At 37.2% G+C, this 13,398-nt stretch overlaps 1 protein-coding gene across 6 annotated transcripts in view; it reads right to left on the bottom strand.

The window, feature by feature from the left end:
* DOCK4 (dedicator of cytokinesis 4) overlaps positions 1 to 13,398 on the bottom strand; it is a 247,191-nt gene that overhangs the window by 114,854 nt on the left and 118,939 nt on the right. For all 6 annotated transcript variants that reach the window (XM_064655979.1, XM_064655978.1, XM_064655976.1 and 3 more), the window contains exons 9-11: positions 3,585 to 3,666; positions 2,891 to 2,951; positions 884 to 1,016 (exon numbers count right to left, since the gene is read on the bottom strand). In XM_064655979.1, coding sequence (XP_064512049.1) covers positions 884 to 1,016; positions 2,891 to 2,951; positions 3,585 to 3,666 — 276 coding nt within the window. The remainder of the gene's footprint in view (positions 1 to 883; positions 1,017 to 2,890; positions 2,952 to 3,584; positions 3,667 to 13,398) is intronic.

The raw sequence follows: 13,398 nt of genomic DNA on the forward strand, positions 1-13,398 counted from the left end.
ATAAGTAGACAAACCTAACAATTTTTTAACCAACAGCGAACATTTATCTGACTTCAATGTCCTGGGAGTCTAAATAAGAGCCAGCCCACATTTTACACTATATTGCTTTTCTGCAGCACTGATTCCAACAGTTCTAATTCAATACAGATACAGAGGAAAGGAGAAAGGCTGCCTGAAAGAATTCCAAGCCTTTGAGATTTGAGTGCTAACCCTGCGAGGGGCAGAACTTTCTCATGTGCATGACAATATGTGTCCCAGGTATACCTACTTAGAATAGACCACTTCACAAAACAGTTCTTATTTTAATGTCCAACATCATCAGGAAATTACATGCATTGTGTTGCTACTAGAAAATTGAACTTTCTTCCAATTACTATAGCCAAAATCCACTATTTAACCAACCATTCATTTTTAAATCTACTTTTGATTTTTCATTCTCCAGCACTAAATGTCTTTTATACCTTTGTTATTCCTATTATATAATTGCTTCATTTCACAAAAAGATACTCTGCCTGCTTTTTTCTGTAGTTAAAAAGTACTTCCACTAGCTGCCTAGGAAGCACAAGGCATTTAAATAAGTCCTAAAAGCACTTTATGTTACCATAAAAAAGAGAGTTCCAGAAGGATGTGAAAAATGCTGAAAACATACACAAATATCTAAAAAGATGTAACCTTTATCTTTAATATTATCCCACTTTATAAACACATCTGTAGAACTAGCCAAAATTTCCACACTGTGACCAAAAAAAATTAGCTACTACTACATCCTTTTTGGAACAGAAAGGAGCTATAGCTATTTACTCACACTGCACTTAACACCACTGCTTCTGCTGCAGACTGACTCTAAGGTACTTCCAAAAATTAAGAAAAAAGCACTACTTACATATAGACTTTCAAGACAAGGTCATCCTTTGAATCTCCTGCCAGTAAATCTGCAATACTGAGGACTGCACAGCCAAAGGGCCGTCTATACTGTACATTGCAGGCATTTTTCTTTTCTCCAGCTCCCATTCGTCCTGCCAAACAAAACACATATTTGATGCGTAATCCACAGAACTGGCTCTCTTCAAACCACAGAGGGGAGGCAGCAAGCAATCCAGTTCAGCATCTAAGCAGCCAATGCCAAGAGTAATCATTGGGAACCTGGTCTATCTTTAAACTGCATTCAGACAACAAATGGTACAGGAAGTCCACTACATATGTGGTGATCTTGTATGGTCTTAGACCAGAGGTTCTGCTCATCCTCTCATGACCTCCACTCAACAAACAATACTTTGTGATACCCAGTGATAGCAAGCTCATGACACTATCAAATTAAATGTAGAGTTTGGACATGACAGACTGTTCAGCATTTGCTGCCTGGGAAGAATTATTTTGCTATGATTGTTGTTACATGTGAGAGGTATTGTGATTGAGTCATAACAAATTAGTAATCAAATGCTGTTTCCAGATAGGCAACTAGCAAGCAATGGGATAATTGACCAGCTGAAGAAAAATCAAGTAGAGATGAAATACAGGGAGAAAAGATGACAAAGGGCTGAAGAACAAATTATGATAAAGAAAGAAAGAAGGTAGTCAAGGGAAAGAGATTTGAAAAAAATATTTTTCCTAGTCTTTTCTATTTGATATAAATACATTTGATCAATCTCCTCAATGTGTTCCTGGCATTTGAAACTGCCATCTTTCTAGACATTTTATTCAATTGTGCACTGCCAGCTATGTATCTTTCCCACCAAGTCTTAATTTCTGACAAAAAACCCTATGGTTGCAGTTGCTGCAGGGCAATGTCTCCTCCAAATATTCCTATGCATCAGAGCAGCTTGTAGAGTAATTGTTCATTTTCACACCGGCAGTATATAAATGTGATTTTAATTTTTTAATATTTCAGTCATTCATTTATAAAATTGACTGAGAATATATTTGAAAATTATACAACTACTCATTATTGGTTTTTTTTAAAACATTTATTCTTCACAAATATATTTACATCAGAGTTTAGCATATCTTTTTTGAATCCTTGCCAATAAAAATGAAACACAATATTTTTAAGAAATACCAAACCAGTATGAAAATTCAAGGAAAAATTATTCCTCAAAGCTGTAAAATATTAACTTTGTAACAAGTTGTTTCTGAACTCAGCACAAGTTAGAGTGACCTATATTTCAAACCAAAATATCTTTCAAAAATAGGAAGAGAAGTTATATATAGTATTGCCCTGATGCAGTAGAGACAGTTTACAAAGAAAACAATATATCTAAGAGGTCAGAAGTAGACCCGAAGATTATTGTTTCACATCAGTACAGCCCAGAGGATAACTTCCTAAAATAAATACCTAACACAAATATACACTTTTCTTCTCCTTCACTTTGTTCTAGAGGACTTGATATCTGTCTATAGCATCAGGGATTAAAATTATTATGAAACATTGTCCATTTCTTTCCCTCTCCTCCTTTTGAAAGAGGTCAGGGAGAAGATAAAATTCATCTGAACCATGTCAGATTTACATCAGCTACTATATACTAATTAGGTACATTAAACGTCCGGGCAAATTTTTCTTTGAACAAAGGATGCTTGAAATTACACTTTGGAACAAGAATGGATTCAATGACAAGTCCATCATCTTAACACAATTCATATTTGACACTTCAATTTTGTTTTGTGATAGTAACAAAGTATCCTGCCTCTAAACTCAATTAGCACTGAGTACACTTTATAAATACTATAAGACAATGCTGAGAAATCTAAAGCAATTTTTCCATCAAAACCCAGGCATTTTCTTTTCCAAAAAATTATTCAAAGGTCTAGCTAATATAACAAATCCCAAAGCTGACTCCAAGCAGTTTTCTTCTATTTACTGTCATATGTCTAACAAATATAAGATTATACCTACCTATTCGGATAATGTGCACAGTGATATAGATGTCCTTCCTGAGTTCACTGCTACCCAAATCCTGCACAAGATCAGAACCTCATTATTTCTGACTCCCAATTAAAATGCGACATTTAAAGAGATCTGTACCACACTGCTTTCACTGCCAGTGAAAGTGATAAATGAACAGTGAGTTCATTTATACAGCATTAACAAATTATCCCTTCAACACTTTAAATTGATGGTCATGCACTCAAAATGATTGTCCTAAAATATCATGGTTAGAATTTGCTGTAATACAGCAAAATCAGTAGAAGGGCACAAGAGACTTGCTGTGTGCTTTGAACAGCAGCGACACATTTCTGCAATTCCAAATATTCCAGAAGTACAGAGTGTGCTGCACAAACAATTGTTTGGATGTAAAAAGCACAAGGAGGAAAAATAACTGGTCCTTGTTGCAGGGACAAAGACTGGTACATATGCCTACATGGAAGTTTAGATGAGTGTCCACATACCGCCGGAAAATATTCAAATTAGAAGTTCGGCAATACCCTGCAACCCCTCAATCCCGCCTTTAGAGTTGATGTTCATAACAATGTACAAGCTTAGGGAGCAATTCTGAGTCAACCACAGAATAACAATTTAATCCAACTTCTACTTTCAATACCCACAAAAAAAGCACAAAAAAAAAAGACTGAGAATAGGAAGAACTCACCACAAACAGAGAACAGTGTCTTTCAGGCTTTTCTGGACATTTTGGCAAACCATTTCTATTCAGTCTTAAAAAAAATCTTTCACTATAAGAAAACAAATATGACAGATATGTTGAATAACACTACAGTAAAAGTAGATCTCACTTTTTTCTTATTCTTATTTCCACATGCGACCTTTCTCAAAATACAAATGAATGAAATCATTTCTTTATGAAAGTCTCAGCTGTATCAATAAAAAATCATGATCACCACACTAGTGAAGGGTGGTGATTAACCTAATCATCTAACAAAATTACTAAAAATTCAATACAAAATAGACAACTGATTGTCATTTGGAAGAATGATATTGTACATCCTAGTACACAGAGAAACACTAGCAATAAAATCCATTCATCCTAGAACTAAAATTAGATGTGTAGTAGTTGGTATTGATTCTTGCTAAACAAATGTCAACATTGCCATGCTTGTATTCAAACCATATTCTTTTTCACAGATAGGAAGATGATGGTAGGGAACAATTTTCCTACTTAACTCTATCAAAATCTCTCACTAGAGCACATTGATTTTAGCAGTCTTGTAAGTCTTGGAAGATCCAACAGGGCCAATTTTATTTTTGAAATCCTGTTTTGCAATCCACTGTGGGGTGTTAAATACTGAAGCTGATATAAGTACTAATACTACTAGTAGGGAGATACAGAGAATTCTTATTTCCAAATAGAAGAGGGCACAAGACCCCACTGAAAGAGAAATTATTTTTCGAAACATTCCCATTTGATAGTAGGTCCCTTATGGATAAACTCTGAGCAAACTTGGCAATTCGTACATGGGAAGATTATGAAAAAGCAAACTTTCCATGCTTTGGATAATTTTCTCCAAGACACAGCCTCGTAGGAAATGTAACAATCATATTTCTGTAGTGAGAGAAGTCGAAGACGGAAAAATCAGAAGAAGGCAGAAGTATTTTATTTCCCTTCACCCTCTCACCCCCAGCCCCAGCTGGCCAGACACAAGAGTCTGGATGTCCGGTAATGCTCATATCAGAAATAAAATTACTCAGGTGCAACTAGTTTTTTTCTTGGCTGCATCCACATCTTCTGCTTATTCTAGAGGCTAAACACAGTTTACTACTGCTCTATGTCATACATAGGTTTTCAAAATGCAGCTGGAAAATCACTAGGAACATGCTGGATAAGATCCAACTCAATAGAGACTAATTAAATCTTTATTGCACCAGCATTTGCCTTGTAGGAAATCTGCATTGATCATTCACAGAATCAGTCATTCACATTGAAAGGGACCTCAAAGGGCCTCTACATTCAACCTCCTGCTCAAAGCAGAGTCAGCTATCAGGTCATATTAGCTTGCTCAGAGCTTTATACAGTCGGGTCATGAAATCCTTAAGCTATGGAGACCATAGCTATGGAGCCAATCTGAAAAACCTGTTTCAGTGTCTGGCTGAACTCAGTTTTTTCTTTACATCCAAATGAACATTCTCTTGTTAAAGTCTATATCCCTTGTCTTTCATTGTCCCACCATGTTATTGATCTTGTAGGTAAATAGGGACAAACTTTTTAGCAGGGCCTGTTGCAATAGGACCAGGAATAATGGTTATGAACTAAAAGAGGGTCTATTCAGACTAGATATAAGAAAGACATTTACAATGACAGGGGTAAAACACTGAAACAGGTTTCCCAGTGAGGTGATAGATGCTCCACCCCTGGAAACATTCACAGTCAGTTTGGACAGGGTTCTGACCAGCAAGACTCCAAGACTCTATGATCTTGGAGGTCTTTTCCAATCTTAATGATTCTATGATCGTGTCCCAGCTCATTGAAGAGGGGTTGAAATAGATGACCTTTAAATGGTCCCTTCTGACCCAAACCATTCCATGAATCTATGATTCTATGGCTTAACTCCCCTCGAAACTGCTTCTTCTCCATCCTGGACAAGCCTCACTGCCTCAAACTGACCTCCCAGGACAGGAACTCCTGTCCACAAACAATGCGAGTTGTTCTGCTGAGCTCACTTCAGCTCATTAACATTGGTCTTGTACTGAAGGACCCAAAATTTTCATTGTATAACCAATGCTGAACAGGGAACAATTGCTTCCCATAAGCAACTGGCTGTGTTCTTGTTGACACAACCTAGTATGCTGTTACTCTCAAGAGCACATTTCTTAAGAGCTATGTCTGGAGACTGCTTTATGTTTTTTATGTGCCAGCTATCCAGGCTGAACTTGCAAACACTTAAGACTTTTTCGTTGTGACTACTTGAAAACTTTTGTGCAATTCTCAGTTGTACAGCTTTTATGTCAGACATCATAAAAGGCAGAACCTAAGAAACAGTAGAGCTGAACTCAAACACCTTGAAGTGCATGAAAATGTTATTTCCTCAAAAAATGGTGTTTTTCTCATTCATGTTTTATGATACAGTGAACTTCTGTAGCTTAGGTCTCCATGAAAACTTTAAATTTCAGTTTTGAAGACTGTTCATGTGAGTGTATTTTTACAGAAAAGCAAGTTGGTATTTTGCTGCTGATTTACAAATGGTTTTTGAAATAATTCTGCCCTTTCATTTGGATTTAGTTCATTTGCAATACTGGAAAAGACAGTAACAAAGGTGCACAGCTTTGTTTACAGGTCTCATACAAAGTTATTGGACATTGAGCAAGAATTATTAATTATATTATCAAAGCAGTTAAAGTTTAGGACCCCATTATGTGTGGCACCATGCAAAACTGAATAAAAATAAAAAAGTCTCTGTTCCAGAAGTAACAATACAGCTTCTGACCGCTGAAGCCTGAAGTGCATTGGTATGCATCAATACGAATTTGGCCTATACAAGGTGATTTTGAATTTCACCACTTTATCTTCAGTCTGTAGAACAATTTAAAAGTAAGACATACATACATACACACACACCAAACTTCGCTACATTTTTGCCTTGAAACGATAGATTTGTTGGTTCAAAGAAAAATACCATTCATAAGCTATCTTCATAGTATACCTATTAACTGGCAAATAGGAAATTTAATTGGGAGTGTATTCTATATTTAATGAAGCTTACATTCTGCACAGAGGCACATCTTTTGAAAGCTTCCTACTCACCATCCACTACAAAACAAAATTTTCAAGCTCTGCTTATACTCACAGACCATGAGATTATGATTCACGACACAGTGAAAAGCCAAAGACTTTTGTGATGCCACAAAGAAATATACTGATTGCAAAATATATGTAATAGTTATGTAAATCTAATTTCCTCATTTGAATTTGAAATTTTGTTTCACTGAATCACAGGACCCAGTGGTGATAAAAAAGCAAACTGAAAACAACAAGGAAAAGAAATCTTAATCCTTGTTTGATGCTTTATAATACCTCTTTTTACTAGAAACATATGACAGTACAAGTTACAGCTCAGATTACAATGGTTATCTTTGAACATTTCCAGAGAGCAAATGCAAGCAGTTAGACTTGCAAGATTACGAGACAGAAATGGCAATGTTATATCTAAGTACACAGAGCATGTGCATTTATATGCTATTTCAAAGGATTTATATAGAGACAAACTGGTTAGAAAAAGTGCTAAGGAAAGTAAACAGTCTTCATAAAACAAAATAAAGACACAATTCCCAAGATCTGAAAGCTTGACTTCAAACAGCAGAAAAAACCTCAGAGAGCTAAATCTAGACCTAGTATCTTATGGCACAGCAGTTTTCTCAACAGTCAGCTACACATACACAGATACAGCAAATACACACAGCAGTACCCCAAACCAGAAATACCTCTCCTTTGTATTAAGACGATTTGATTCTAGTTTAGATTTTAATGAATTTATTATGAGCACCAATCTCACCATTTAAACATGCTGTACACATCTAAACTCAGCTGTCTTCCCACTGAAAATAAGGAAATAACTAATGTTGGAGAGATTAATTTAAGAAGGTCAGCAAGAGATTTTTGTACTATAACTTCCCGTGTATTAGTAGACTAACAATGTGTTCCAAATCTGCAGGCTTAACAGACGCATTTTAAAGAAACACAGCTAAAAATTGTTCTGTTTTCATATGTGACCCCTATTTCCTTAGTATTAGCAGGAAAATATTACCAGTCACATGGTACCAGTCTAGACAGATCGCTTGCTCTATGATTTATAAACACACATCAAAAAAGAACCAGCCAGATTTATACCACATGGCATATCCTTGTGCCAAAGCTATGACATCAAATAGTCATAGTTCTCAGTATAGCTCCACTTTCAGACATCTTTATAGATGCTCTCTACTTAAATATGGCTTAAAAGTGATTTCTAAAGTAAATAATGAGAGGCAATATGAGAATACTGCTCATAATTCACCAGCTCAAGTTTATCACATTCCAGAACACTGTTAATGGATGTTCATTAGGAACTTGAGTCTGAACTGACTTCATTTACAGCTAAACGCTCAGTGACTTCATAAAACCCAGATCAGATACAAAATGTTACCCTCATAGTTAGTTGTGAAATCCAGAGAAATGTGGTACAACATAAGTTACTGAAAGATCATAAAGCTTTAAAATATATTCTTAATTAGAGAATAACTGAATGATAAATGTACCAGCGCAACTTAGCAGTACCAGTTAATCCACAGTAAGTCATTCCTTGTATTTTACCTGTTATGCACTTAAAAAACCATACCCACATTTCTAACTGTAAAATGTGAGGCAAAGAGCAAAGGGGGACAGAAAAGGAAGAATGAGTACTCTAAAAATAAGATGTCAGCCAATTTCAGATAAAGATCAAAGCATTAACAGTAAAAAAAATAAATAAAATAATCAAAGCTTATCTTCCTGTCCCCTAGCCATGCTGACAACACGGGGAAGAAGAAGTAAAAAATATTCAAGTGCTAGCTTTATGCAGTGGAACCCAATTTTCACTGCTTAGCTGTAGAGTTAACAAGGAAAAAAAAGGAAAAGAGAAAGCAGAAAGGGAGACTGGAGGAAAAGAAAAATGGACTTATGTAGCTGAATCAAACTCCTCTCATATTGTTTTACCTCTTTATTAACTGAAGACAGCCTTGAGAAATTAATTTTTATTACAGTTTTTAAGAACACACCCTACATTATTTAGATATTTCCACTTGTATTTTAACTAAAAGAGGGCATCACACATTTCTCGAAAAGATTTAGGAAGCAGTAATTTTAAATTATTTTTCATAAGAGACCAGGAGCCAGAGGAAGACGACGCAGGTTAAAATACAGAATACCGGAATCTATCAGCAAGTATTTACAACTAAAGAAAAAACATACACCAGAGGCTGGAGCTTTCAGTGAGCTTAGTCTGCCACCACGGATAAATATTTTGCAGCATAGCATTACCAGTTCACAGACCTACAGATCCTTTAAGCTGAATTACAGTCTTGATTATTATCCTAGTCCCTGACTGAGGTAACAGCATGGATACAAGAAGATTTGCAGTATCTTTCTCCAAAGATGGAAATTAAACCTAAAGAGAAGGGGAGGAATGGGTAAAGTGAAGGAAAACAATAACATTTAAGAAAATTCCCCTCCTTCCAACACCACCTCGCTCCCTATGTTTTCATCATCATTTGGGGATTTACAAGCAGCAAGTCTGTATTTTTGTACCAACTCTAACATGCCTTTTGCTGGTAGTCAGGGCAACTGTAACATGTTCTTAGTGAGATGATCTGTAAACCAATCATAATACCACTGGTGTTCTATATATCCCATGGTTACCTAAATCTGGCTCAAGCATGCCATGGCTGGTGCATATACTATTCTAACACATTCATTTCTGAATGTAACTAATTGTTTAAGCTCCACCAACTACATGACAGGTCAACTGTTCCAGTTTTTTCACCATTGCATTTAAAACCAATTATTTCTCCTGTCAGTTTTCAGTTTTTACAATACAATCAGTAAGAGGGTTATTTGTTAATGCATATGAGAGATATAATCGATACCACAGGTTTCTCTTGCTTGGGTTGATTTGTCTGTTTTAAAATGGCATCTATCTACAGATAGATGCAGATCAAAGATCTGCATATATATATCTATACAGATCAAAGATCTGTATAAGTTACCACCCTTACTCCAACCACAGCAAACAGAAGGTATTCAAGAAAGAATCTTAGAACACTAGATAGGTAGGTATATTTGTTTCAATGAATATGGCTCTTCCTGAGAGGAACTGAGCTACATCATGAAATACAACTAATTTTGAGCACACCCTCACACCTGAGAATAACACTTCTATAACTTGTTGGTTTGAGGGCTGTATTGGGTCTGGCTGAGCTGGAGTTCATCTCCCCATGGCAGCCCTCACTGTGCTGTGCTTTGCATTGGTAGCCAGAAGGGTGTTGACAACAAACCAGTGTTTTGGCTACTGCTGAGCACAGCATCACTGTTGTAACATTCCTTCCTCAATCGAGGGCAAGATCGTGGGAGGGGACACAAGTCCCCAGCCAACCTAATCAAAGGGATATTCCCTACTGTATGATGTCAGCTCAGCCATAAAAGCTAAGGTAAGGAGCAGCAAGGCAGGCATTCATTGTCTCCAATGGCCGCCTGCTGAGGAACTGTTACACGTGCTGAAGCCCTGCTGCTTGGGAGTGTCAACCATCCCTGCTCATGGGAAGTAGAGAATAAACTGTGTTATCTTTCACTTCGCTTTTGCGTGCACAAGCTTTTTGCTTCTGCTTTAAATAAACTGCCTTATCCCAATTCAGGAGTTGTTTCCACCTTACTCTCTCCCCTGTCCGCTGGGAAGGGGAGTGATAGAGCGACTGGGTGGGCACCTGGCATCCAGCCAGGGTCAACCCTCCACAAGGGCTTATGAAAAATATGATTAAAAGCAGGCTCTGTCTACCCATAAAATACAAAATCAAACCTTTTCAAAAGCATTTGCTTGCTAGACTACAGCTGTGCCTCTTTTTAGAAACTCAATCCTACCATATCTACCTCATTTTACTTATTCACAAATGCAATTCTTTTGTTGCAAAATCCCATGCAGTAGCTCCCAGATACCTGCTGAATAGGATAGTCTAGGCAATCAAGCTGAAGCAAATATGCTTGCTGGAATGCCAACCTCTCAAAAAATATTTGTAACACTAGCCTGAAGGAAAATGTTATTTTCCTGCAATTCAAGAATAGAAGGAGCAATTTATCAAAACTGTCTCACTAATGACAGTGAATTACACAGCATTGCAGATAAAACAAATGATTTGTAAAACCACTATGGTTTAACCCCAGCCAGTAGCTCAGCCCCCACACAGCCACCCACTCACTCCTCCACAGTGGGTTGGGGCAGAGAATCAGAAGCTTAAAAGTCAGAAAACTCATGGGTTAAGATAAAGACAGTTTAAGAAGTAAAGCAGAAGCCACACACACAAGCAAAGGAAAATAAGGAATTCATTCACCACTTGCCATGGGCAGGCAGGTGTTCAGCCATCCCCAGGAAAGCAGGGCTTTGTCACAGGTAACGGTGACTGGAGAAGACAAATGCCATCACTCCAGAAATACCCCTCTTCCTTCTTTTTCTTCCCCCAGCTTTATATGCTGAGTATGATGTCATATGGTGTGGGATATCTCTGAGGTCAGTTGGGATCACCTGTCCTGGCTGTGTCCCCTCCCAAAACCTTGTGCACCCCCAGTCTCCTTGCTGGTGGGGTGAGAGGCAGAAAAGGATTTAACCCTGTGTAAGCTCTGCTTAGCAATAGTTAAAATAGCCTGGTGTTACCAATCCTGTCCTCAGAACCAATCCAAAACACAGCACCATACCAGCTACTGTAAAGAAAATGAACACTGTCTCAGCCAAAATCAGCACAAAAAAGATATAGTATTAGAACAACTAAACCTCTAAAAGGCAGGACAAAGCTTTTTGATCACCTGGCAATGAAGAACAATATAAATTTGTAGAAAAGATCTTACAGAAACTACCACGAGGCCAAAACATTTGGCAGGAGGATACAGTTGTGCCAAACATCCCTTTCATACATTCTTCCCTTTACATGAATCATATCTGTTTATACTACTGCTGTTGATGAGTATGTAAAACTGAGCCACAAATAGAATTAGTTAATTGTGAGGGATAAATAAAATATATATTTGCTATTAATATATTGATATTGATATCCCTGCCCATTGCAAGGTGAATGGAACTAGATGATGTTTTTGGACTTCTTCTAACCCAACCCATTCCATGATTCTATTGAAAGCTAAAAAAATTTAAAACATTAATAGGTACAAAGGAGATACAGGATAGACCTGTAGAAACCTAGCATGCCAACTCACTGATTTTGACATTTCTCATTGGTCCTGGTATGTTCCTGTCAAAAGTTTCTAAACACAAAGCAGTTTTCAGGTCAAAACCAGACTCAGGGAAAGCAAAGAAAAAAAAAAAAAACTCACACAATAAGTTAAGCAGCTTGAATACCCATGGGGTACCTAAGACAATGCAATGAATAGGGCACACTGACTAACTGGGCCAGCACTTCAAGGTTCTTGCTGCTGACATGGAAGAACTCCACAGCAGGCAGTTCAAGACACTATCCTCAAGCAAAAAGTACTATTCACTTGAGACAACTCCTTCACATCCCAGTTTGACTGGGACCAAGAAACAGTCTTTTGCTAATCTCCACTAATAATTCCTATGCCAAAATTTCTCCTCATCTAGGATTCAAGTAGAGAGACTTTTAGTACTACACTACTCCTGCCAAGAAAAGGCTGACTGACCATGTATGCCCCAACTATATTTCTGCACGTAGGAATCTTTCTGCTCACAATGAGTAATTGGAAAAAATTATTCACATTTTCTGAAGGGAAGCTTTGGAAGTTTCTGGAACTTCAGGCTTCTCTTTTAAGCTGCTTTTTATAAGCCTGCATCTACACGTCAAATACATTTTTGTCCACAAGGGCAAATTACCACGTGTCTTAAACAAAGCCAACAATGAAATAATTAAGCCTGCTTATATATTGAGTGTGTGTACATATATATATATCTCCCAATATGTAGGATTATTTTTTTTTAAATTAGCAACCACATTCACAAATGCACATACCAAGTTAGCCATCTAAAGGGGTATTTTTATTCCGTATGCATAAAGAGAAGTGGTAAAAGAGTAGCTCTCTTGCCAAAGTGGCCTTTACATTTCCTTTGAGATGTGTCAACCCTCCTGCTAAAATCAGGACTATCTCTTGAATGAGCAAGAAGTAAATAAAACCAGGCTGGCTTTGTTTTATCTTGCTTCTGAGGAGGACAAACCTGAGTAATAAGTGGTTAAACTAGAATGGAGGACTCCTTTAAGAGTCTGCTAGCAAGAAAAAACAAGATGCTTCATCTCTCCTGCATCTATGAGGTATAGATATATACCTGCACTGTAGCACAGTTTTAATACAGTTCAAGATTAGATATTTTTGTGGACACTGCACAGGAAATTGAAAATAACATTGAGCTACTCTATGCTGTGATCCAGTAAAAGTGCAGTTATGCTTTTGTGGAAATACTATAATAGAAAAGTAGCCCTGAGCTAGTTCATTGCTTCTGGTTCCCAGGGGTTGTTCCCTCTACCAGAAATCCTGTCCTGCTTAGTAGGCAGGAGAAAGTCAGGACCCAAGAATACTTCAAAACAAAAAGCATCCATGGATAATGTGGAGGTATCTGACCAATGATTTTCAAGGAACAATATTAGCAAAGTGAAGGTTACACATGCTAAAAGTATTATTTTAAGGGCAAAAGGCAGAGTAGCCTATCACCTAATGATAGATTAAAAGTTATAAGGAGCACCTCGATGGTGTGTTTATGTAGCATACGATATAG

This window comes from Pseudopipra pipra, chromosome 5, assembly GCF_036250125.1.
Source record: "Pseudopipra pipra isolate bDixPip1 chromosome 5, bDixPip1.hap1, whole genome shotgun sequence".
Classification (NCBI taxonomy): Eukaryota; Metazoa; Chordata; class Aves; order Passeriformes; family Pipridae; genus Pseudopipra; species Pseudopipra pipra.